Source organism: Aplysia californica, unplaced genomic scaffold (assembly GCF_000002075.1).
Source record: "Aplysia californica isolate F4 #8 unplaced genomic scaffold, AplCal3.0 scaffold00254, whole genome shotgun sequence".
NCBI classification, from domain to species: domain Eukaryota; kingdom Metazoa; phylum Mollusca; class Gastropoda; order Aplysiida; family Aplysiidae; genus Aplysia; species Aplysia californica.
Window position 1 is genome coordinate 370,295 of NW_004797524.1, and position 27,780 is coordinate 398,074.

The window sequence follows — 27,780 nt, forward strand, 5'->3', positions numbered from 1 at the left end:
TGCAGACCCTTGGCCTCAACACACAATGTACATGTCTGTTTTTTTCACTCAACATCTGTCATTTATTTATAAGCAAGCTTCTCACACAAACACACACATGATATTAACCCTTTCATTGCCAGTGGGCGTGCATTCTTACTGTCAGCACTAATTGGTGGCTTTTAAGGACAAGCGGGCTAACCCAGATTTAGGAGGTTTCCAGAAATCTTGACCTGCACCAAAATGGGCATTGCCCTAACAATAGGAGAAGTTTGGTTTCATTGGTGTGTATATTTGTTTGGTTATAGAAAAAACTCTCCTTGTCTTTTAAAGAAACTGTACAAGGGGCAAAAACTTTACCTTCGATTTTCTCAAAACAGCATTTTTCAGGACAGCCTCCTTGTGCTTAAAAGTGACCAATTTTAAACTAAGCTCACTAGCCAAGACAGCAGTCTCATGTCCCGGTGTCAGAGGACTCACTGTCCAGATCTAGCCCAATGACACATTAACACCCTGTGTACCCTGTGTCTTCGCCAGCCTCACTTTCCTCATTCCCTATTAATTCCCAATCTTCTCCATAATTTGAAATTTGCTGCCTTTTAAAAGTCATTTTGGTATTTACATTTCATCTAGACTAGACCTGTGTTTGTCCATTGCCTGCAAGCCTGGCAGTAAACTGTTACTAGCAAATTTGATACCAATTTGTGCATTTTTCACTCATGCATACGAATCCATATTATATTATGCTTGTGGCTAAATCTTCATACAGAAAAATTAGACCCAGATGATTAGGGGGACATACATGTAACATCTTATAAGCTACCAAGAACAGCAAACTTTGCCAACATCTGTGGCGTCCATGGTACGGCACAAAACTAAAAAGAAGGCATTTTCATGAAAACAGACATTTTACAGAAGCCCAACTATCTACACTAATATTTTCAAATATTGTCATAGCACTCTTTATACCATGTCTCACTTTCAGTTCTTCCAAAATATGATAACAATTTCCTTACAACTTCTTTGGCACTTACATTGCACTACCTCTCACCACATACACATATCTCAAAATGTACAGCCCCATCACAGATTATTTATTATTTATAAATTTCACTAGTGGGATCACACTACTCAAGTGCACACCTCACACACTGACATGTGTTTTCCCTTTACGAAAAGCTTCCCTCACACAGCAGACAGCAAGAAACTACTTTCCACTCCTTCTGGCACCAGTAAAGCCGAAGGACTAGCACCTTAGTAAAAGAGTTTCCATAACCTAGAGACATGCTGCACCAACAGAATAATTCTATCAGGCTTTTCAGCCCTTCTATTTGAATTGCACCAAAAAAAAATTTGAAGGTCTGCTTCTTCCACTAACATACCATGTAATAGTCAGTCTAAAACTTGGATTCAGACCAATGTTTTTTTCTTCACATTTACCATCTCTGGTTGAAATGCAAAAGGTTATGAAATTTCCAAATCATGAATCATTTCTGAGCCTAAATGTTCCTTTTAGCTTTTCTGAAAACAAATTGTAATTGCTTGATATATGCCAGCATTATTCTTAGTGACTTGAACACAGGCCCATTCTTTTTCTTTTGTTTAGACCAAATGACACCTGAGCATGCAACATGCTGAACAGATTAACCAAACCTCATGCAGACCACGCAAAACAGCATTGTTAGCATGACATACATTAAGTAAGACCACTTTTAAATCAATAATTGCTGGTCAGAGTAATGTATAACTCCCCAATTTGAACCACTTTGACCATGTGCCCCACATCCAAGGTCACCCTGGGTAGCGGCTATGTCTCACAAAGACAGAAAACAGCTGGATGTCATCATCATTATGCATGTAGACAGACAAGGAGAGTTATACTTTACTATTTCCCAGATGCTCACTCAAAGGCTTGCAAAAATCTAACATCACAGAGCTATTCTGTCTTTATTATGAAGACTCCGGGTATCTGTGGTTTCTCCTCACTCGGGACACATGAGCCTCATAGAGCATTTGGTTTACTGAGTAGTAGTGTGGATTTTCCGATACTCCGAGCTCTGGTTCATACGGCCCTGAGGGAATCTGTTGGAAGTGAAACTGTTCTTGTGACTGATCTTGCATGAAATGCTCTCCTGGATGGTTTGGTGATGGGGGTGGAAACCCAGACATAGGCTGACACAAAGACTGGCTGTCCTGAAACGACTCCATCGGCAACTGATGGCTTAAGGGAGCGGAGGTCGGAGGGAAATGGTGTGCTCGGTCAAAACCAGAGTTCTGCTCTGAAGACATCGACATATCAGTCATGTTGGAATTCAAGAAAGGAGAATATGGCTCACTGAATGAGCGCATGAACTGAGGAAGAACGTTGGATGTATGATGTCTTTGAGAGCTTCCACTTTGTGTTGAAATATCTTGCTCATCTATGGTGGGCAGTCGCTCTGAATAAGCCATCGGACTGTTTAGATCTAACTGTCTAGCTGCCGGACCACACTGGACTGTGGGAGGAATGAGCGGAGCCCCAACGTTCCCAGGTGAGGCCATGAAGTCATGCGGTGTGCCACACCCAGCTGTGAGATCACAAAAGCCAGCTAAAGGACTCAAGAGATGCTCTGAGTTCTGAAACAAAAATATAGCATTGGAAGATTATGTCAGTGTTTTTGAGAATTAATTGGAAAGCTTCTTTGCACTTTTCTACTCATTTCATTTTGAAAAAGAAAAATGTATGCTTTCCATTCACTGTAATTCTGCATGCCTATGCTTACAACTGTGGCTCTATACCAGCATATTCATTTTTTTTAACAATCTCCTTTACCTCCATTATTTTTTTATTTGGATCCTTTGACAGAATGGGGAAAAAAAGTTCCAGGACAAAGACAGACTCGTATAAAATACAATCACTAGCAACTACAGAGCTTTGCAAATTTCCTATCCTGATTTCACACAACTGACAGGAACTTTGCTTCTCTACAAAAATAAACCCAAGAATTGCTAAAACCGAAGCAATCACATTAATTCATTAATCAGATTTTAACTGGAAATCCTCCCAACCTTTTACAAACCTGCAACAATGTATGGAACCAGTATCAAAGAATAAAACGGACACAATAAAAACTTGCTCCATCCCCTGAGAAACTTTTAAGTGCATTTTTTTTTAACACACCAACTAAGGTGAAGCTAAATGCAATTCAGCCCTGCAAACACAATGGAACATTTGCAGCTCTCCATTTAAGACATTAAACTCCTCTCCTCTGTTCTTATCTTTCACATAACACGGTGTATGAGTCACTGTAAAAAGAAAAACAGAAACTAAATTCATGCAAATTCTGTAACTTTTGAAATACAACTTTACTAAATCTGTTGTATCAATGTTTAAACGGAATTCTATTTAATGATAATAGAAAAATTAGAAAAATGCCTTGTCACATACCTGAGCACTGATACCAGGTGTCTGGCCCCTGGGGGTAATAAACAATGAACCATTAATACAATCATTAAAATGATGACCATACAGCATATTCTCCCGTGATCAGTAACAATAACAGTACAAATATCAGTTCCATTGAATCAGAACTATTGGAGACGTTGGTAAAAAGAGCAATAGAATCAAGTGCAGTGATAATCGATAATCAATGATGTGGTCATGGCATCCGTTCATGATTCTCAAAGTACACAATGTTCACTTTCTCCATAATGCAATGCATTACATTAGAACATTTTAAAAAATGTTTATGGCAGGAGGAGGGGCACGCAGAGAAAAGAGGGGGAAATGGGGGTTTCTTACCCAAACTTTCTGACTTTAATACATAGAGTTACCCCTTTTTTAAACTAGAGTCCATACGAGGTCACGTGACCGGAAACATTTGAGTTTGTAGGCGGCCATTTTTAATGTGGCTAAAAAGTTTGTTTACATGTGAGTGGGCGTGTCTGATTCTAACGTTGTGTTTTGATCCATAGTGATTATCTTAAAGATGCAAGCATGTGAAACCCCTAGTCCCTTTCTGGATTAACGTCTTATTGGGTCCAATCGAGTATACGTTATATACACGGCCGCTTGGAGCTGTGATTAGAAAGCACAGTTGAGTATGAATTATCACATGTAGTATATGTAGACCTATGCAGATGATACTCAGTTGTACAAATCTGTTCCACCATCAGATGTTAAAACCTTGCCTACCACCAAGGGTATGTGCATTGATCATGTCAAGAACTGGATGATTGATAATAATCTCCAGCTTAATGAAAATAATATGGAAATTCTTTTATGTAATCCAAAGAAGCGCCATATCCCCATAGACGTCTAGATCTAGATCTAGATCATGTTTGTACGATGTAGTGTAAGCGTGTGCGTGTGATAAGCAAGTAGGTGTGTGTGTATGTGTGTGTGTGTGTGTGTGTGTGTGTGTGAGTGGGTGTGTGTTTGTCTGTGTGTGCGTGTGCGTGTGTGTGTGTGTGCATTTGTGAATATTGTTCATACATGCATTTATGTGTAGATTCCAAAGCACCTAGAGCTGTGTTTGTGGGCGCAATAGAAATGATCTGCATTGTTATTATTATTATTATTATTATTATTATTATAGCTACAGTCTCAGAGACTTTCTTTAACATTAACAATAAAACGAGACCAGAAGGGATGGTGCAACACTGCTACATTTATCAGTGTACTAACAGAGCCTCCAAATGAACCCCTCTTTCATTTCACTGGTCAGAATAAGATTTATTAGAATTTTGACAGATTAGATCCAGATCTACGTTTTGAAGAAAATATTCGAAAAGATTAAGAACCTGGTCTGATCAAAGCCTACCTTTCAGTTAAAATTGATATCAGATCTAACCACTGCAATTTTGCCTTCTTACTTAAACATCACAAAATCCAAGCCAGATCTACTAATTTCACTCACTTGCACTGACTCACTGACGTAAGATATATAAACATAGTAGTATAACAGTATCATCAATCATAATTATTTTTATGGGATGATGATGATGATGGGTGGGAGCAGCCAAAGATAGGATCGTGTCTAAAATGTTTGAAGTAATGTATAGGATATAATAAATATAATCTAAGCTTATTAGTGACTAAGGAAACCATAGTCAGAGTGCACTTGGTGCTGAGCTTGCTATATGCACAGCATGCATTTGATATAATGTGTTTGGCACATTTTTTATTGCACGAATGAATTTAAACAACTCATCACTGCTTCTGTCAGGCCATTCAATGATGTCTGTTTTCTTTTATTACACCATCTATTTTTAGCACATAATATGTCTTATAGACACAAATAGTCACTCCGAGTTTCTTTTTTTAAATATAAAGAGCCATCAGTAAGGTTTTGGGCCATGTGAAGTTAAGGTTGACTAGCAGCTAGCTAGATCTTTTTCACAAAGGGCAGGGAATTTCTTTATCAAACAGTGTACTTTTTAATGTTTTGTTTTATTGAATGTTGTCCAAATACACCTCACTGAAGGTTTTTGTTTCAGTTTTCACTACACGGTGTAGAAAAGCAATTGCCCAGCCTACAAAACAACATTAAGTTCACTTTTTTAATCTTTAGTTTAGTGAGTCCAAAGTTGTCACAGTTGTTTTACTAAAGTCCAAAATTAGACTTACTTAAAACAGCAATATTAGGAGCTTTAGTTTAAGTGCTGTATATGGTCTACTTTAGTTCTTAAAATCAATATAAACCAAAGTTTAATACCGACATAAGAAAACACTACTTATTTAGTATACTTTGAAAAAAAAGTGAACATAAGAATGAAAAATACAGTTTCCTGTTCAAATGTCATAAGATTTTTAAACACCAGTACATGTATTCATCATTTAATTGTTTGGCTGAATTTGCTTTATCAAGAGCTTCATTGCCTTCCTACACCTAATGGCTGAAAAGCTCTGGAATTTTTTTCCTGTTGCTCGTCCTGATCTAATGTAATGCCGAACTCATATATTTGAGGGGGGTTGGTATTGGGATTTGGGAGGAGAGAGAGGGTGGGGTGGTTATGGGCGGTTCCTATGACACCCACATCTTTTCATACTTCTTTTCCTGAATTCAGTGAATAAGAAATAAACCATCTCGTTGATAAAGTGCTGATGAAGAAATAAAGGTGTTTTTTTGTTCTTTTTTTTTAAAGCCTATATCTCTATCTCTATCTACTTAATACATTTATTTGTAGATCTAGTTACAAAAAGAACACTGTATTATTGCTATTTAGTAATTTAGATATAGTACGCCACGGCCCCCATGTAAAAAAAAAATCAACAAAATCCTAGCCTCGCCTATCGTGTATGAGACACAGAGAGAAAACATGCCTAGCCCATTGCTTTAGCATGAACTCCACACAACTTGCCACAAAAAACATGGTGGATGCCGCTGCCTAATGTGGCCATCGCGCAGCAAGGCGATAGAGGGGCGTACTGTATCTAGTGCCTATAGTGTACATCTATGCTTTAATATCTCTTTATTTTTTTATATTTTTCTTTTGGTAAGTGTTTTACGGCGCTCGCAACTGCATAAGGCCATAAGAGCGTGCGGGACACATGAAACATTTTCAGTTGGAAGGAAATTTTTTTAATTTTGCCCGGGTGGCGGCCGAAGCCTACTCATATTGATTTTAGACCACCAAGGGATCTTTAACGTGCGCAACTTGCACACGAGCCCTCCGAGATTTTTCGCCCTTGTCCGAGAAGGCTAGCTGTAGATCTTTCCTACCAGAAGATCAGGGGTGTGGCAGAAAGACAGCAGTAAGAAGGAGCCAATGAGTAGCAGTAGAAAGGCTGCAGAAAGAGTCAGGAACCCAAAGGAGGGGGCAAAGGAGGTGAGGGGGTGGGGGCAGAAAGAGGAGATGAAAGCAGACTACAGAGCATTGCTAGAGAGCAGGAAAGGAGGTGAAAGGAGACAATTTTAGAGAAGAAAATGTTTTGGTCGCTACCCGGATTTGAACCCGGGACCTTTGAATGAGAGGCCAACATCTTAACCTCAAGGCCATGAGAGCCACCCTTTTATATCTATTTGATTACTTCAAACTAGACTTTTGTACAAAGATCCACCAGCATTGCTTCTGAATGTATTCTAATTGATTTTAACCCTTTTGCTGCCTATTTTTTAAAAATATATAAATATAATTTCTTTCTCGTATAAGATTGGATCCATGGCCCATGGACATTACTCAGTTCATAAGTTTCATGTGGCAGTATCAAATTGTTATTTTTTCTTTTAATTTCTTAACCCCAGAAAGCACCTGTCAGAGACTTTAAATTTACACTGCAGTCTTCAGAGAATGAGGTGCAGATGTTCAGAAGCATGCACTTTCCAGAAAGATTGAAATGAAAGTATTATCCATCTTGGAATGGAAAAGCTTTTCAGTCATGAATTCTTTTCTTGCCAATATGATCTAAAGTATAAAGATTTGCAATCACACTCTCTGTATGTGAATAAGCAAGGCATAAAAGAAACCCCATTTTCAGATCATTTTTATACTAAAAGCAAATTTGTATACACTGTTTATGAATCATGGCAATGATACCGGTCATATATATATAGTTCATTTCTGAAAAGTATGATGGCTCGGTTACATAGAACAGGTAATCACTCTTAAAACATAAACCAAATCTTCAGCAAAATAGAACGAGAAGATGTTTAGTTAAGATATCAAAACGGTCTTGGGAGATTGTCACTTTCACAGACAGATATCAAGGTCAGTCCCACATCAAAGTTAAGGCTGAAAAAGAGTTAAGCACTTGTCATAAAGATTATATTAAAAAGAATATTTCCAGCTGTACACCTCATCAGTCTGAAAACATTAAAATAATTACATAGAGCCATTTTATTTTCATCAAATCTAAGCAAAGCACTTCTAAATCAAATCCACAAACTCAAATTAATTAACTGAAAGTGCCATATCTACAAACTATACATCACTTTTTAAAGTGTATACTTACTCAATGCGAAGAGAATTAATACGTTTTGAGATAGGAAGGCAATCATCTCCATCTTCCAAGTCATCACGGCTTCTCTTGCGATTTACACTGAAGACAAGAAAACAGAGACAGATAAAGCATACAATACAAGAAAATTGTGAGAATCTAATCTTTAAAAAATAGATTGGACTAGATAAAAGTTGGTAAGATTAAAAAGAAGATTGCCACATTTCAAAACTACTATTATAATAGAATAAAGAAAAAAGATTCCACTGAGCAAAAGAAGTCATATAAGGGACAAACTGCTTTGACCTTGCTGAGGTCAACCCTGGCTGAGTGGGACAAAGCATTCTAGCAAACACACTGAGATACTCAGTAGAAAATAAACTTCCACACTCAGAAATCAGACAGGTGAATTCTGTATGTGGTAGGGAAGAGCCTAAATACTGCACTAAATAAAACCAGTGCAAAAATGCAAACAGAGACAACATGAGAGCGCTACATTAAGTTCAAGCATGCCAGGATCCCTAATTGCAGTTGCTGGCAACCAATAACGGCAATTTTCCATATCTGCACGTTTTATTCACATTTGCTAAAGATTCAGGTAATAAAGTGATAGTAGTTAAGGTGTAGATTAAGATAGGGTTAGGGTAATCCTAACTCCACCGTAGCCCTTACCTTATTACCTGTATATCTAGCAAATGTGAATTAAATTTGAAGATCTGGAAGATTGCCCAATTCGCATTGTCATTGCAGACAACAAATTTACATAAATAAACATGCCTTCTTTCAAAGAAATTCAATGTTTCTTTATCTTCTTTCAAAACTATTCATTACTGGCAGTAGATAGCAGGGATTAATTTGCGGCATGAGTATTCTCACACTCCACATATTATTCTCACTCTGGTTTTTCATCTCCGGCCTTTTTATTTTGTTTAGGTTTAGAGAGTCTACTACAGAAATTATGAATACAGTGGAACTCGGTTACAACGAGAACTCGGATTCAACGAGATGAGATAGATCCCCCGGTTTTTTTCTTCTTTAAAATCAATAAAAAATAACCCGGTTTCAACTAGCACTTAAATCAGCAAGCTCGGATTCAACAAGGTCACTTCCAGGGGGTGAACAGCCCCCACATACGTGGCTTCGCTCACTTTTCTCCCAGAACGAACTTTATCTATTCCCGGAAACCATCCATTGCACCTGCATTGTGAACCATTATTCACTTAGCCGACTGCATGCGACCAATCAGCGGCCTCTTTTCATACCAAAACATGCATTATTGGCACACGCATGTGTCTACTCTGGCGTGTGTCAGGGTCGGAGGGCGGCATGCACACGTGTGGCTGTGTACGAGTGTCGGGGGGGGGGGGGGGGGGCGCACTAGCGGTCCGGGGGTTGAACGTCACAGATACAAACGTGTCACAGTCTTTCCCCCCCCCCCCCTCGGCAACTGATCATGATTGCAATGATAAGCTAGTCTTGACGTATATCTACGTACTGAATTGTGCGCTGGTCTATGGAATCAAAAGTTGCCGTATGCTAGGCTCTACACAGCAACACAACTTTTGGGTAAAAATCGAGATGACACAGGCGTGTGCATTTGAACGAATCGGTCTTTTTTTTTACACAGCTCATAATATGCAGGCATTTCAGGCACTACTTGTGACTTCTCTTTATACATTACTTGCTCAACGCCTGTAATTATCGACACAAAACCTTGTGTTTGCTATGACGAACACTCGGATTCAACGAGATTTTAGGTCAGGCCCGGAGACCTTGTTGAATCCGACTTCCACTGTACCAGTCATTTTGTCACACGGTCATTTCGTCCACCGGTGCAGTCAAGACGTCATTGTCATCTCGTCACACCCCAAATCCACAAGGTTGAATGGAGACGGTCGTTTCGTAGCACATTTGCAAACATCAAACGCACATTGTCATGGCAATTGCAAATCACGATTTTTGGGGTAGGGTTGGGGCTGAGCGAGTCGCCGTGCCTACCTGATCAGCTACATCGTTCATAAATAGGCTACGTATTGACAATATATTGAAATCAGATCAACGAAGTTTTTAGGTACTATTGATGAAAGGGGTGATTGGCAAAACCATATTATTAGTTCTGTTAAAAATAAATAAGCTAATAGAAGTGTACGGTATGTACTGCGATTTTGATTTTAAAAAGCTAGATCCTTACTTTCAAACATAAAGCCTTAATTGACTCTTTACAAGACATTGTTTTTACCTTATTTAAACAATATGTTCAACTATGGAACACTTTAGACAAAGATTTAATTTACATTAATAATTTATATAACTTAAGAAAAAGCTTTAGGATGATCCTCCAAAACTCTACTAGCATAACAATTTTGGAGAGATAGGCTTATATATAAGCGAAGTCATTTCGTCATTAAGTACTGCTAGCCTGCCAGCTTTTATTTTTAGGTAGTGTTAATTGCGACAGAGTGATGCTGTGACAACTAACGCGGCGTTAATTGCGACAGAGTGAGCCTGTGACAAAAAAAAAAAAGAATTCAAAAAGAAAAAAGAAGCGAACAAACACACACACACATGCACTCACACACCCACACTGTAATACAAATACACACGCACACACACACACACACTCACACACCAAACTAACAGACAAATAAACAAGACAGTTGCTGCTCTTTTGTTGTTGCCCCTAGTGGTTTTTGTTGCTGTTGTATGCAGCTGATGTTTTGTTGTAATATTTGTTGTCTCAACTCTACTGTACAGAAAGTCTTTGTGGATTTTTGCTACACTCTTTAAGTCAGCCTTCTCAACTGTTTCAGTTTCAGATGATTTCTTCCTAAAGGCAACAAAATTTTCATCTTTAAAAATATAGCAAAAGCTTTATCAAATTCGTCTTAAGATTTGAATGCATGCTCTAGAAAGCTTTCCATTCACCTTGTCATGCAAAGACTAGCCTAGATAACTAGGGCCACGCTGGGAGAAGTGGAAATGGTAGATGATGTTAGACCAAGATCTAGATCTAATCATCAACGCAAAAGAGCTCTGTGTTCACCCTGTTGCGTTAGTTGTCACAGCGTCACTCTGTCGCAATTAACACTACCTTATTTTTTTTATTTCAGCCTAGCCTGTAATTATATGGAAGTGATTATTCTCATCCCGGGTGAGAATAACCTATGTCTCGCTATTTTCACCCCCTCTCTTGTTTTACCGGAAATGATCCAAAAGGGATCAGGACTGAAGTTACCTGGGTTGATGCTCCACAGGATTGTATTGGTGTCCGAATAAACCGTCGCCTATCACACGAAAGGGCGTATCCCTGTTTTCTTACTTTTTCAGGAGAGCAATTTAAAGATTTTTCAGACTTTGGTTGCTTCATCATTTTCCCTTGTCATTTTAGTAAATTGCATCCCACCATCGGGATATTTCGATATTGTGGGCATGATAAGACATCAAACAATGAGCAAGATTAGTTTTGCACTGTTTTTTATCATTTCACTGCGAAAATGAGCCATCTGTTGGCATACGCCCTTTCGTGTGATTGTTCAATTTTCCGTCATGTCCAAAATCAGTGTATACGCCCATGTATACGCCCTGTGTTTGAGTGTCCACACAATTAATTTCAGTATTCAGACTGACCAGTAGAGGACAAAATTCCTCCAAGACATCACTCCTCACTCCCCCATCCACCCGCCAAATCTTCCCCTTTCTCATCTTCTCCCCATATCTTTCTATCTGTCTGTCTGTCAGTCTGTCTGTCTGTCTGTCTGGAAAGTCTCCTCTTGTAGAACAAAGCATCCTCTTGTGAAATTGGCAAGTATATGACCAGCTGGAGATCAATTTTCCCAGCCAAAATGCTGTGGTCAGCTTGAACCATCTTCTTGCAACCAAGTTGTCGCACCTTTTGTTTTTCTGCATTGTGCCTGTTGTAAATTTCCCTGAGTTCATTTTTCTGTGCTTCGTCCCCTTTTCAGAGAGAGTTGCAGAGTGAGCATCGGTCCTTTTTAGGACTATGAAAGGCCAGGTTTTTCATCTTGAACACTCGTCTGTATGTGTGAAAACTTGGGATGTCATTGCATGGATTTTTTTTCATGAACATATCGCACATTTTGGACAATGTGAGGGCTGGGTTGAGATACTCTTTGCTGGCAGAGGCCCTACAGTAGTGCGATTCCACGTGTGGAAATCTGTCAATGTTTTGACTGGTTATCTCCCTGTTTTGTTCTTCTCTTGTCTCCATCTGCTCCGATTGCCTGCCCCCTCGCTTGTCTTCTTCTACAATCCTGGTCTCCGTAATTTTTGATAAAACAACTCTGGCACATTTCTCTGAAATACCCAAGGTTGCAAGGAATGTGTTCCCTTACACTTTCAAGCGCTTTCCATTGACTGTGATGTAATAAGCATGCCTTTTGCTGCGTCGAGAGTTTGGTTTCCTGACCTTGGGCTCTGTCGTCTAAATATGCCAGGCAAACAACTCTCGCTGCTTCTGCAGATCAGCCAGTTTATAAAAGTCCTGAAATATCCATCTCCTATCCTTTCCTGAGATTCTAGAACACTGACGGCCAGCTCTCGTAAATTCCATTCCAACGCAGCCCTTTCTCATCATTCGAGCTGGAACAACCTTTTTCGTGTCTGCGCTCAAGAACTCTTCGCCAGATTGTCGCTTTCTTTTTGCATTGTTCTTCATGTTGATTCTCTTCCGTTTCTTTGGAGGCGCCTGGCAGGCTGACCCTTAAACTTCAAAGGATTTTGGTAGCCGTTCGTTGCTACTCAGGGTCTCATCGGTCTCAAAATTATTGTGCGCTATGGATTCAGCAATTGTTGATTGCCCTGTCTTTCCATGTTGACTACAAAATACTGGAACCTCTAGGAAATGATCATAGCAGAGGAGAACTTAACATCTGGTGCATGCTGCAAATACTTCAGTTTTGCTTTTTTTTTTACTTCACTTTTGCCTGGTTTGAAAGATGGGTCCGTGTCCGAATCATCGAAGTCACCCAGGCCAAGAGACGTGTCTTCATTCTCAGCCTCGTGTTGATCATGAAATTCAATTGTCATTGTAGGCCTACATTTCTTAAGTTTAGCTAACGGAATGTCATCGGCCAAAGTCGGAGTCACTTTCATTGAAATGCGAACTTGCCATTCTGGGCCTAAAACACAAGAAAAATCCCCCATAGTCGAGTACAAGCTAAAGAACAATTTAGGTTGACTTTCTTGTGCCCGCGTGTGTGTGTGAAATATGAAGATTTAGGGGCTACTTACATGGCTCACCAAGTAGACCTGTCTTTGGATCAATATAACAGTCTAAGTCCTGATGTTTTTATCCCTTCAGTCAGTAGCACTGCCCTTGAGGGGGGGGGGGGGGGGGTCTAAATAGCGTTGTCTTCTAGTTAATGAGTGTAGAATAATACGCTAATGGAAAAACGTATATATATATATATATATATATATATATAGCTGAGCAATATTCATGTGTATCGTTGGACAAAAAGTAGATCTGATTTAAATTTGATCAAACAAAATTTTGCTTTTTCTAATGGTTTCCAATCGTCAGTAGGCAAGCAGATCACGTTGTGCATGACAGTAAGCTGCAAGCAACAGTAACCAAGTGTAGGCTAACAACACAATAAGGCCCGCCTCATTTTCACTATTGCATAAGCAAGATTCGCTGCAACACAGCGCGTGTACTCTGTGTTGTGTATCAGGTTATTGCATCATTAGAAGGGGGGCCTAGCATTACTATGATATTACGTTATAATACGGCCTTGGCCTATGCCAGAAAAAAAGACAAAAGTGTTCCAAGGTATATGTCCTTTCGTGCGAATAGAATTGATAAAACGTTGTATCAATTTTTTACACACGAAACAGCGTAAGGCTGTGTACCCAGTTTCGTCTGATTCGGTGGCGCTGAGTGTTACTTACGCCCTTTTGGGGTTTTTACTGCTAGTACTGTTATCTTAAAGCTAGGGATACACCGTTTCGTGTGAACATAGATCTGAGGCAGCGCTATCAACTAGTAGTAACAACTCAAAACTGCCACAATCTGGAATACGCCCTTTCGTGTGATAGGCGACGAAACATATATCTAGATCTAGTCATAGTCAGGGTTGTCAGATTGGAGCCAAATCCCAGAAATTTGGCTTTTTGGATCGCGTCTTGCCTGGAGAATTTCATTTGACTCTATGGCTATTTTTTTTACTCCAAACCTCAAATGTTTAAGAAAAAGGGGACAGAAGAGGCAAAAAGAATAGAAAAAAAATGAAAATGAAGGAAAGAGCTTGGATTAAAAATGTTTTTAAACTAGTTAACACGATTTAACGCCCCACTTGCCCATTTGGTGTGAATAATTTACAACCCTTCTACCCTTGTGCAAGAGCATTTCGACCCTTGAAAGCAAAAAAGTCTTAAGTGCCAAAATAAACAAATCAGTAATCAGACATATAAACATATGGCTGAATGGAGCTTGATGTCACCTTTCAAAGCAATTTTGTCTATCTCACTACTCAAACTTGTTCAACAATTATAGGAAAATCACATTTTGTCTACCTCAAGACTCAAACTTGTTCAAAATTTTCATATACATGATTCTCTCCAAACAGCAGTCATGGCACTTCAGACATTTTTGCTTTCACGGGTCGATTTATTGTCTCATGCTTATGTCTCGTTATGTTTGTACTCGCTTTCTCCTGTTCCTTGCACCACGCAGACCTAATTTATTGTTTGAAGGCAGAGAGTGAGAGGTCTGCCATCGTTAAGTGTGTAAACAAGGAAAGGTCCGGCCAGTCCCACATCCCGCTCAGTAGCATCAATAGTGAGCCTTTTTTTTAATGGAGAGGCGAAAAATGTTTTTACATTATTATTCGTTCCCAACCACTCCCTCTCACTCTCACACTCCCTCTCACTCTCCCTCTCACTCTCTCTCTCACTCTCTCTCTCTCTCTCACACACACTCTCTCACACTCGCTCTCTCTCACACTCTCTCTCACACACACTCTCTTTCTCTCATACTCTCTCTCTCACACACACACTCTCTCTCACTCTCTCACACACTCTCTCTCTCACTCTCTCTCACACAATCTCTCTCACACACTCTCTCTCACTCACTCTCTCACACTCTCCCTCTCTCACACACTCTCTCTCACACTCACTCTTTCTCTCTCACTCTCTCACACACACACACAAAATTTACAAACACATGCATGCATTCAAATAAATACAGCAACACAATAAAAAACTGATAACAAATGATGACTGGTTTTCAATAAAACATCAATGTTAGACATCTGTCTGTCAGTCTTTCTCTCTTTCTCTCTCACACAGACACACATACACATTTACAAAGACATGGCATGCATTCAAATGAAAACAGCAACACCAAAAAACTGATTTAACAAGGTAACGGGTTTACAATAAAACATCAATGTAAGGTATATTTCTTTGGCCACCTCTATTTTCACCCGGGGTGAGAATAGTGCAGGCGAGTCTTTTGGCTATTCTCACCCGGTGCGCGTTCACCGTTATAGCCTAGATCTAGGCCAACAAATTTTGCGTTCACCCTAAACCACAGAATTCTACACTGTGACAACAGAAAAAATTGTAGAATTCTGTGCCGTGAACAAACGTTCCATTACAACTGTAGCCTACTAAAAGCGTACAATTTTGTCTGTGGGCAGTGGAGAGAGAGAGAGAGAGAGAGAGAAAGAGAGAGAGAGAGGAGTAGCGCGAGAACTTCCAGTCAAAACAAAATGGCGACCCGCGTAGTTCGGCTCGATTCGAAAAGTTAAATAGCCGTAGCATCTTTGTACATGTAGACAACCAAATTAATTTACTTTTGATCGTCCACACCATTAGACAGTATTTGAACACAGAAAGAGACAGAGAGAGAGAGAGAGAGGGGAGGAGTAGATCTTGTGAGAACTTCCGGGCAAAACAAAATGGCGACCCGCGTAGTTCTGCTCGATTCGAACAGTGAAATAGCCATAGCATCTTTGAAGACGATCAAATTAGCTTACTTTTGTGCTATAACGTAATTTTTTCTTGGCTTTTATCAATTTGATCATCCACATCGATAGAAAGTATTCCGAAATAAGGAAAAACAGGTCTTGTTTCAAATCGGGTGAGAATAGCCTACGGTCGCAAGTCTCACCCGGGGTGAGAGGTCGATCGTATTTCTATTCTCACCCCGGATGAGAATAGCCACTTCCTATTTCTTTCTCTCTCTCTCTCTCTCTCTCTCTCACACACATACACATGTCATGTACACCCCCCCCCCCCCTACACACACATAAAAACACTCAAACACTCTCTCTCTCTTTCACACACACACACATCCACCCCCCCCCCCCTCACACACACACACACACACAAATGAATACAGCAACATCAGTAAACTGACTAAATCAATGCAGTACTTTCTTTCTCACTCTCTTGACCCCTAATGCCGCGGTAAGGGCACTGACAATACCTTGTACCGCAGCGCGGCAGTATTGCCGCGCTGCGGTACATAGTATTCTCATAGTGCCCTTACCGCGGCATTTTCTCTCAACACGTGAAAAATGCACGAATTGCGACACATCATATTGCATAATCATATGTAGAATGTAGATATCTAATTCTAGCCATTTATCCACCAAATAAATAACAATAGACATCATTAAGTATGATTAAGAAAACTCCCTTTTAATATGTGATAAAAAGTGCAAACACACTTGAAAACTAAAAAAGCGAAGTCAAAATTGGTACGACGGCAAAATTTCGATCCCTGGTTCGAAATTGTCACGTGTTCGCAATGGACCAGGAAAGAAAGAAACGGACCAGCGCAACGGACACCACTGCAGTTTTAAATTTACAATAACAAAAGTAGTAGGTGAGAAATTGCCAAAACTAGACCAACTGCCGCGCTGGGGGCACCGCCACGGTCTGGCACATCGACTCTAGTCTTACTGAAAGTTACTGCCATTACACTGTACAGTGTGGGGCCTTACCCGATTGATGAAGCCATGTTATGAAATTGATGAAGCGTGGTTTCTGAGCATGTAAAACTATCAAACGTTAGTTTACGTAAAACAGAACTGGGGGATATCACACACGCTACAGACAATACAATGTCTTATTACACTGCTACTGATCTTGATCTACACATGAGTGAAATAAAATAGTGCATGATTCGCTGTTTTTGTTGCTCTACTCCAACTTCCGAGCCAGGACAATAATAAATTTACAGTAGCCTCCCTTAAATTGTTTTCATAAAATGAAAGTAGCTTCCCTTGACAAATAAAAGCTAAAAAGATAAATCCTAACAAGTTCGTCTTACAAGAGCAGAAAATAATTCCAACTAGTGAAGTACTTTATTGTGGTACATTTTTGGCTGTTTGATCAAAATCTTTTTTTATTGTGTTAGATTATTACAAAAACATATAATTTAGTTTAAAAATCTAAATGTAAGCTTTTTAGTGTCATTTATAAAAGTTAAAAATGCAAGATTGCTTCGTGCATTAGACCTTTCAAGGCTTCGTTTGTACTTTGTACTTTTGCAATTACTTTTTCAAAATGGCGTCGGAAGAAAGCGAAGGTCCAGGCCCAGTGATTCTGCATTGGTAAGTTTCTTTGTCTGAATTGCTTGTCAATTAGCGGTACGTTTTGTTTTGAACTTATTTTGGGTGAATTGCCTTGTGCTCCACCCTATTCATTTAGGTGTTGAAATTGGTGGTAGAGGCAGAGGTGTGATTGTGATGATCAGTCCATCAGTCCGTCGGAGTGCTGAAGAAACAGCTCCAGCAGTGCCAGGTCAGTACAGATGATAGGCGATTTTGTACTTTCGTTCGTTAAAGTCAAGCAGGGGGGCAATATGGAGGTGGGGGGGTTCAGGGGGGCATGCCCCCCTGAATTTTATCCTAATTTGATGTTTTGCAGTTAGGTTGCATCCCTGCTCTTTGTGTAGCCTAATTCAAATAGTATTTGGTCTTCAAGACTTCTGGATTTCTTCTCTGAATGTAAACAAATGGATCGTGGACTTTAACGAACGGAACTACAAGATCACCCAGATGATACAGTAAGATTAAGTACTTTACCGGATCACCAGTCGGAACTACTTTCGCTATGCGTCCCTGGTGCCTAGTGGCCGGCTATTCTTCCTTCCCGAGCTCCCCTACTACTCACTCTCCTAGTCTTACTCGTACTCAGTCACTGACTCAGTCAGTTTCTAGTTTTCAACGACACGTCCTCACCCTTCGACAGCCCACAATTGACTGACGTCTCATACCGGGTTTTTCAGTCATCATGACCATGCTACCGTGCCCTTTGACCCATGACCCTGACACCTTGAGGCTAATTGCTCGATCTAATCATGTGGTCCACTATTCTTATTTAATTCGCAGTGGCTACGTTCACGGCGCCGTGAACGTAGTCTGCAGGCTAGGTTCACGGCGCCGTGAATGTAGTTGGCAGGCTACGTTCACGGCGCCCTGAATGCAGTTTGCAGGCGCTGTTGTTGAGGCTACGTTCACAGCACTCAAGCTTCGTTTAGACGGAGCGTCCACTGCCGGTTGAAAATGTGGTAGCATCATTGAGTAGCATCAATATAAAAAGAGTGGAGAATTAAGTCATGAAGTAAAATTTTTAAAATTCTTTTGTTGCTATGGTTATGCCTGCCATTGGAATGTCATATAAAATGCACTAGCAATGCCAATCGCCCGCTGCGCCTTGTGCCGGAAATCGGCCTCCGCGCGAGGGGTATTTTTTGGGCCGCTCGGAATCAGAAGTGATTCTCTTCTAAGTTTAGTTACGGGAAAACTCCTGGACAAAAATAAATGAAACTCGGCAACCAACTAGAGGAAAGGTTAAACTAACGACATGCCAGCGTACAATCCCGAACGATTACTAGAACCGGAGATATTGCCGTGTTTGTGTGAATTTCCTCTGCGGTTCGAAAACTAGGCGGAGCTGCGGGTTGATCGCCAACCACACAAGCGCCCCACATGTCTTCTTTATTGCTGTAAAATTTCAGATCTCTGCGTTTAGTAGATTTTCCGTACCAACTTAAAATTACCACCCATCCATTGATAAAACCCTAGATCTAGAAACTTGATAGCGCATTCCAAACGCGAGGTGCCGGCACGCAAGAGGCGCGTGATCGCTAGGCGGCATGTGATTGGCTGCCTATAACCAAATGGGTCACCGATGACTACATCGCGGGTTTTCCCGATAGCGCTTTACTGAGTTTTAGAAGGGGTGATCGCGTCGCCGTAAAAACGATGTCACGCAATTCAACAAATTTCACGCAAATATCAGTCTTTAAGATCCAAAGTAATGAAGACATCGAAAAAGTGATAGCAGAACTAGATTCGGCACTAAAAATCACATGGAGATGCCAAGTTTCATTCATATGCTCCAATTCATTACTGACTTATGAACAGTTTTTCCTCAAAATACATCAAAACATGTCCCACATTTTGGCGATTTTTTCCTATATATGAAGGTCCTCCAACATTTTGCAAACAAAAATCCCAATAACTTTTTTATTTATCAATGGATTTTTAATTTTTTAAAACCATAGTTCTTAGAATTTACTCTATTTTCATTTAAGTCCATTTTTAAGCAATTTGGATGAAAATTTAATTTTTCATTGTCATTGCTAAATGCACACATTTCTAGAATATCTATTATAAGGTTATAAATGATTTTAAATTTTACAATAAGTGGTTTTGCAGCCTTCTGTGGCTGTTTTAGAGGATGGACTTGGCATTTTTGATGTAGGAGGAAAAACTTTTCCAGAATCGAGGTCCTAAATATGGGAATATTTTGACCACAAAAATCTCTGATCACAACAACAGATTAAATTTAGGCCGGCACTATTTCTCCGAGCGTTCGGGAAAATAGAGCTGGGCACTATTTCTCAGAATGTTCGGGAAAATAAAGCTGGGCACTATTTCTACGAACACTCGTGAAATCACATCCTTTCCCGCAAATTTTGGAAGATCTATAATATTATAGGCCTAACAAAGATTGTTCGTATACAATATATGTAACAGTGCCAATCGCCCGCTGTGCCTTGGGCCGGAAATCGGCCTCCGCGCGAGGGGTAATTTTTGGGCCGCTCGGAATCAGAAGTGACTCTCTTCTAAGTATAGTTACGGGAAAACTCCTAGACGAAAATAAATGAAACTCGGCAACCAATCAGAGGAAAGGTTAATCTAATGACATGCCAGCGTACAATCTCGAACGATTACTAGAACTGGAGATATTGACGTGTTTGTGCGAATTTCCTCTGCGGTTCGAAAACCAAGCGGAGCTGCGGGTTGATCGCCGACCACACAAGCGTCCCACATGTCTTCTTTATTGCTGTAAAATTTCAGATCTCTGCGTTTAGTAGTATTTTACGTATCAACTTAAAATTACCACCAATCCATTGATAAACACTAGAGCTGGAAACTAGATCACGCATTCCAAACCCGAGGTGCCGGCATGCAAGAGGCGCGTGATCGCAAGGCAGCATGTGATTGGCTGCCTATAACTAAATAGGTCACCTATGACTACATTGCGGGTTTTTCCGATAGCGCTTTACTGAGTTTTAGAAGGGGTGATCGCGTCGAGGTAAAAATGATGTCACGCAATTCAACAAATTTCACTCAAATATCACTCTTTAAGATCCAAAGTAATAAAGACATCGAAAAAGTGATAGCAGAACTAGATTCTGCACTAAAAATCACATGAAGATGCCAAGTTTCATTCATATGCTCCAATTCATTACTGACTTATGAACAGTTTTTCCTCAAAATACATCAAAACATGTCCCACATTTTGGCGATTTTTTCCTAAAAGAAGGTCCTTCAACATTTTGCAAACAAAAATCCCAATAACTTTTTTATTTATCAATGGATTTTTTAAATTTAAAAACCATAGTTCTTAGAATTTACTCTATTTTCATTTAAGCCCATTTTAAAGCAATTTGGATGAAAATTTAATTTTTCATTGTCATTGCTACAATATGGTTCAATCGGTCCAAAAAATGTCCGCAGTAAATATTTATATAAAGTTTTAGAAATGCTACAGTTCCAAACAGTTTTTCGCTACAGATATGACGTGTTGCCTATGAAGGATGCTGCTCTTAAACTTAATATGTTGTGTTCACTCGTGTGCTGTCTAGGTCTAGATCTATGGAGGATTATTGATAACGACACATAGAACTAGCATCTGCGTTTGCCGCGGCCGCAACCAATCAATCGTGGCTCGATTTTTTTGCATTTTTTGGGTCCCCGAATCGGGGAATAAAAGTCAAATTTAAAAAAAAAAAGAAACCGAACCTCTTTACTTTTGAAAGAAAGTTCACTTAGCTTCACTTCGTCTCTTTCTCACTTGTTGTCACCACGTTGATTGGTTGAATACGTTACAGTTTTATAGGATTTGTATTGCTGTTCCTCTTTTATTTTTCCCTCTTTGTGGTGTTTTATTTTGTTGGTAGTGTGTAATTTTTTTTTCTTGTTATTGTTCTGATGTGTTGTTTTTCTATTAATTATTTTTTTTGTTGGGGAAAAAGTGGGGGGGGGGGGGGGATGTTGTATCTAGTGTAACCCAAGACGGAGTAAGACAAGACGAGACAACAGCCTCATTTTCGTTCCAACTGGCTCCCCTTGGTAACCAGCTAGGTGCGCGTTTAAAGCGTAAACAAACAACAGGAAGAAAGAGCGCACTGTTCAACTCGCTGAAATAGATGCCTAAATCTACTTTGAATTTCATAATGGCAGTTTTGCCTTGGGTTTTTTCTTTTATCGTATAAACTGTTTGGTATTTATTTTGACTGGTTTTTGTTCACATTTTGAATATAGTGAGTTGGGAAAAAAGATTTTAATGAATGGAAAGCGGTAGTGAGTTGAACATGTTCAGTGACATGATGATGTAGATTTAGATCTAGATCTAGGAGTTTACGAAACGGTAGAAGTACATTAGATTATATTACAGTTTAAAAACGACAGAATAGCCAGTGGTGCTCTGCAATGAACTGTTCTCTACTAACAGAATATGCAATAGATTGGATATTTTGAAAAAACTAAAGATACGGTCTGAGGTGCCAGACGAGGGTGAAGACAAGATCTGCTGAGCAAGTCACAAGAATGTTTCTTTTCTGAGACAGTTCTCTGCTCTGAGTCTTGGGTACTTTGCAGACTCTCAGTTTCTTGGTGCTAAGGTAAACCAACTGAAGGTGCAATACAGCCATACCTGTGTTATTCAAAGTTCCCAATCCCCGTACTCTAGACAGAAACAAACCACCACAAAAGGACTTAGAAAGACTCATGCTCTTTTACAACATGGAAATTCCTCAATCTCAAACATCATTTTCACAAGTAAATTTTTCTTTTTTAAAAATCTTGTTCATTTATTCAGCCAAGAATAAGCTATGAAATTTGTTAAAAGTATGTGTGTATATATATATATACTGGATAATAGAAGTGAAACTTCATCACATTGTGTTTGTTAACAAGGTAGGCCCTAAGTAATATATAGGCACCTATACTTATACTTATACTACAGCCTACGTTTTAAAACAAAATTGAATTTCATTTGGAAATCAAAATAAAACAAAGTGATACACATCATGTAGAATGGAGACTCTATGTCACTGGAAAGGCTAACTGGGGTAAGCTGTCAAATCCATGGTTCTGGATTGCTTAGGTTATAATTATTAGTTGTATCACATCAAAGAATGAACAACAATAAAAAGAACAACAATACTAGACTCTATGACTCTGAGTATGAGAACCCTTCAATAAAGTAGGCCTACTATTAATTAGAGAAAAGCATAACATTGAGAGGAAGAAAAACTCAACAAATTCTTTTCTTAGTGGTCACTATGATCTATAACTTTGTTGTCTATACTGTGCCAGTGAATGTGATGCATGTGTGTCTGTTGTTCATGTTATAGTTATATAAATGCCACTCATAATAATGTGTTGATTAAATCATCACACCATTCTTCACAAATAGTATAATTCTAAGACTTGAAAGATTCTGCTTTTGCAGTTGTTGTAGCTCATGTTCTGGTCCACAATTAAGTTGCTGCTAGGATGGCATTCCTCTGCCAAGTAAATCTGTTTCTGCCACATCCCTTTTCATAGCAGGTTTGACAGTTTCTTCAATGTTTCACTACAAATACAAACAAGTCATCTGCAATTTACAAGCATTGTATCAAACCAACTTCACCCCACATTCCCCTCTTGAAATATAACATTGGTTGGTTGAAACAATTTGAAATATGGCAATGAAACCCCCCAAAATAAAATAAAAATAAAACAAACAAAGAAACACAAAAAACACATCAAAAACCCTACCTAGCATTAATAAAGACTGGATACAAATAATTCAAGCCCTTTTGATTCTGGTCAAGGATACTGAAAGGGTGGTGGTAAGTATTTATTCAGCAACATGCTAAATCTGTAAACCTTTTTGCAGCTATAAAAGGAAAAAAGCAATCACTAGAGACAATCCTGCCCCCTACCCCCAAGATTTTTGCACATACTTTTTGCCTAATAATGGTAAATAAAGTCCTCTGACCAGTCCTGGTATGAACTGTAAAGATGACATTGACCACTTCCTTTCAGTTTTGCTTCCAGGTAGTTAGGCCTATATAACTCAAACATTGCACCACCTATGTGTGCTCATAATATTAAGTCCAAAAAGAGGAGCAGCCACCAATTGGTGCAGTTTGAAAATGTTGTCACATACAGCAGTGGGTACTTTCTTGGGAAAGTGTCTCCAGTCATATGGGGCTATTCTAAGACTTTGAGAAAAAGGAGAATCTAGAATCTAATTGCCCCACAAAAGTGAAGGCTTTCTAAAGCCATATATTTCCTTCTGCTTGTACGCCCGGTCAGAAGCTGTGGGACTGTTTGAAGCTATTCAAGCAGGATCTAGAGTCTAGATCTAGATTAAGTCTAGATCTAGATTAACTAGGCCTACACAGCGAGCTGTTCCCCAATGTCAGAATCAATGATCGTGAACTGAAGTTAAGAAACAATAGCACTCCTGTACAATAGCGGTCCCGTTTGCACTAAATCACGCAAGGCCTAAGTGCCCGGTGTTTCTTATTTAGATCTAGATCTAGATCTATATAGATCTAGGCCTAGATTATAGATACATGTATACAGATACATGTATCTAGATTCTAGATTCTAGATCTAGAATCTAGATCTAGATCCCATATCTAAACTGAATTAAAATTATAGATCTATATAGATGTAGATTTAAATGTGTTATGTTCGAGAGTTCCACCAAAACCGGTTACATGTACTGACACTGACAGGCCCCTTGTGTGTGATTCCATAATTTACATTAATATCCTGTACTTTTTTTTTTTTTAATTACGCACATTTAGGGTTAAAACAGCCAATCTTCTTCGGACAGGTGGACACACGCCCTTATTTGTTAATTTTGATGGTTGTTTATGGGCTGTTCTAATTTTGATTTCATTCTGTTGTGAAACCTTTCTTTTTCACGTTTTTACACTCATCTAAAAATCTCTAGACTAGCTCTTGAAAATTGGAATAGATCTAGACCCAAAAATTTGCTCCTGCCCAGGCCTCGCAGAATGGCAGAATGAAAGTTGGCGCTGAACTCTCACAAATAGGCAAAAAATCACAAGACCGGAAACCATTCAGAGAAATAAAGATCAGCACTCTTTCTCCGAACGTTCTGAGAAATATTCACTTCTTTAAATTTATAATAAAATCATCTATTCAATAATGTTTCATCTATCAGTAAACCGAAAATCATGACGATATCTTAACAACTTTTCGCATGATAGATTTTTGTGTCACCACCCCAGCCCCCCCTGAAAGAGCCCAATTTGAGAGAAAACTCCTAAACGTTTGGACGTGCAAAACTTCTGTAAACGTAGACCGTTATACAGTGGCGTCCAAAAGAAACTTGAAAATGTAATCACCCAGTCATTGTGTTAAAGCCTTGCATTACCCACTCATGCAGCATACCAATTTAAAGCTAAATAAATTCTTCATCTGACACATTATTTAATCTATTTTAAGAGACGCCCGAGATATTGCCTCTCAAAATTGACCTTAAAAAAATAAGGCTTGGCAAAATTGTGCGAAATCAAAGAAACGTAAAATTGTCTTGCGCATTTATTGAAGAGTATCAATATTGATCGAATGGTGATATATTGAATGCCCAATGAATGGAGAAATGTGTCTTTGCAATAAACAATATTTTATTACGATATTTTGTCAGGATAGTTTCAAACATAACGGAAAACAGAGCAATCACAGATACCACACAAAACTTCGACTCAACACTAATTGTGTTCATTGTTATTTTTCTTAGGAACCATTGGCTTTGTGTTGTGCACGAAACCTTTGGGCATCAATTCTATTAAATTTTGGACATATTTATCAGTCATTTCATTTCAAATGTCACAGAGAGTTGCATACAAAGGGTCTGAATTGGGGGCAAAGTCGTTTTTCTTCAGCCGCAGTTTCATGGGACTTCACATACCTGTAGGATTCATATCGGGGCTGTTTGCTGCTAACTATTCGAACGTTGACTTGATTTGGTTTTTTAAGAATTCTGCAATGGCATTTGCCCGATGAGAAAATGCAGTGTTTCGCATGGGGATGACTACTTGAATAACACCTTGATGAAAATAAGGGTAAGACATGACGTTCCAGCACTTGCGCGATGTAGTCCACGAAACCAAGGCATCCGGTGATTCTCACGAGAGCGGATTTGTTCATTCCACCCCAGGCCACCCAAAACCATGGCAGTTTCGTGGCCTCTGTTCCTCACTGACAGATGTTCAAAATCTTACAGGGTCTGTGTGCAAAAGAGGTTTCAAGCTCGGTAAGAAACCAACAGCTCCTGAACAAAAACAAAATTAAAACTAATGAGCACAAGTAACTGTTACGTCCAGGTTTTGTGAGGCATTTGTTACTGCTCTGTTTTTCAATCTTCATGAGTTTTCTGTTCAGCTCTTTGTTGTTGCTGTTTTGGAAGCTCTGAAGGGCATTGAACATACTTTTGCTAATGCGATGTGTGTAGTCATCTTTTACATTTTCAAAGTCATAAATGCCATAAAAATTGAGCATCTGATGAGATTTGGCATCTCCGTCACACGTTTTGTGAATATTGTTTTAGCCTCCATAGCTTTTGCACTTCCTTGTAAATTTTGCTGGCACTTTATTTGATGGTGGGTTCTCAAAGGCAGAATAAAAAAGCGCATATCCGTCATTGTCACCTACTTCTTTATCTTTCTTCATTGGTTAAATTTTCTTTTTTCTTTTTGGCAATGGGGTGAGGATCAAGTTCATCCTCATCTAAAGTTTCCTCTTCACTATTATCACTCTCACGATATGTTCCATCACTGTACCTACACCATTAGTGCCTATCAATGTTCGAACTGTCGTGTGATGTGCTGAAGAATGTCGATGCCATTGCAGTAGGCTGTGGTAATCTTGAGAAATTGAGGTTAGGCCATCAAAGTATTTTGGAAAGGTGTTCAAAAAGCATTTTCTGAGCTCAATAACTGTTGAAACTGGGGTAGTGCCGAAACAGCACTCTCATCTCGTTGATTAGACGCTAGCGTCAGCATCAGCAAATGTCATTGAAAGAGACGATTATGAGGCTGAAACAAAAGAAAGAATTGACTGTAGGAACTGATCTAAAATCTCTGTCTGTCTGTCTATCTGTCTAAATATAAACACAAGCACAGTTTTGGTGTGGAACAAAATAAGACAGTAAAGTTGAGTAAAGGGAACATTGACCAATAATGAGTTTCTCAGATAAGGAGACCTGGCAATAATATTGAGAGCTTTCGTTTTCAATTCTCGTCTCGTAGTTGCAAAAAATTTTAAAAAGATAACCGTGCTATCAACTTTCCTTATCTCTTTACTGTATAAAAATGCATACATGATATGAAATACGCTTGCAAATAGATTGAATGAAAGAATCAATATCTCGTTCTGGGCCAAAGACATAATATGCACATACACGCGTGCGCACACTCACACAGAGAGAGAGAGAGAGGCAGAGAGAGAGAAGGTTGGGGGGGAGAGAGAAAGGGAGAGAGAGAGAATGAGAGAGGGGGGAGGAGGAGGAGGAGGAGGAGGAGGAGGATTGGTGAAGAGGACACAGAGAAAAAGAAGAGGAGCAGGGGAGGATGGAAGGAGAAGAGGACGGGAGGAAGGGAAAACTAAAAATAGAAGGAAGAGGAGGGGGAGGAGAAGGAGAGGAGGAAAGAGTAAGGGGAACAAAGAGGAGATGGAGGAAAGAAGGAGAGACGAAAGATGGATGAAGAGGAGAATTTATGTGGGTTCAGGAGAAAGGATGAGTGAAAACGAGATGAGAATGGAAGATGAGAAAGAGCACGAGGAAAAATGATCAATAGGAGAAGAAGTGAAGAGGTATTTAATGGACAGGGCTGACATGATGAGCAGAAGGAGCTTTGAATAAAACTAAGGAGAGAAAGTGCAGTTGGATGGGGCACTAGGGCAAAGGAGGAGAGGGGGGGGGGTGAGAAAGATGAGGGAGCAGGGGAAGGGGAGTGATATAAGGAAGAAGAAAGAGGAGAACAAAAAGGTAGGCTGTGGAATGAAGAAAAGAGAAGGTTGGAGAAGCTAAGAGAAAGCTAGTGAAGAAGGACAAGGGAAAGAAGAAAGAAGAGCAGAAAAGGAAAGCTTTGGAGGAGTGAAAAGGAGCGTGGGCAGAGGAGAGGCAGGGGAAAACTATTCAGCAGGAGATCCAATGGAAGGGGAAGATTAGGAGGAGGAGGAAGAGGAGGAGGAGGAGGAGGAGGAGGAGGAGGGAGAGGAGAAGACTTGAGGGAACCTTGAGGAGGAGAAGGAAAAACAGGAAAGGATAGAAGGGAACAAGAACAAAACTTAAAAGTTCATGAT

At 39.5% G+C, this 27,780-nt stretch overlaps 2 protein-coding genes across 4 annotated transcripts in view; one reads left to right on the forward strand and one right to left on the reverse strand.

The window, feature by feature from the left end:
* Positions 1-535: 535 nt before the first annotated feature.
* LOC101853702 lies at positions 536-17,098 on the reverse strand. Its single transcript, XM_005100631.3, has 4 exons — positions 16,870-17,098; positions 7,913-7,999; positions 3,407-3,434; positions 536-2,595 (listed from the first exon to the last, which is right to left on the reverse strand). Exons 1-4 carry the CDS (start codon positions 16,884-16,886, stop codon positions 1,930-1,932), a joined length of 798 nt encoding a protein of 265 aa, XP_005100688.1. The 5' UTR covers positions 16,887-17,098; the 3' UTR covers positions 536-1,929.
* A 324-nt stretch (positions 17,099-17,422) lies between these two features.
* LOC101853942 (zinc finger protein ubi-d4) overlaps positions 17,423-27,780 on the forward strand; it is a 31,311-nt gene continuing 20,953 nt past the window's right edge. For all 3 annotated transcript variants that reach the window (XM_005100632.2, XM_035970330.1, XM_013083784.1), the window contains exon 1: positions 17,423-17,481. In XM_005100632.2, coding sequence (XP_005100689.1) covers positions 17,435-17,481 — 47 coding nt within the window. In that variant the 5' untranslated portion in view covers positions 17,423-17,434. The remainder of the gene's footprint in view (positions 17,482-27,780) is intronic.

Coding starts and splice junctions, on each gene's coding strand:
- LOC101853702 (XM_005100631.3), bottom strand. Junction 3,435..7,912: donor ATTAATTCTCTTCGCATTGA/GTAAGTATACAC, acceptor TATTACCCCCAG/GGGCCAGACACCTGGTATCA. Junction 2,596..3,406: donor CACCTGGTATCAGTGCTCAG/GTATGTGACAAG, acceptor TTTTTGTTTCAG/AACTCAGAGCATCTCTTGAG.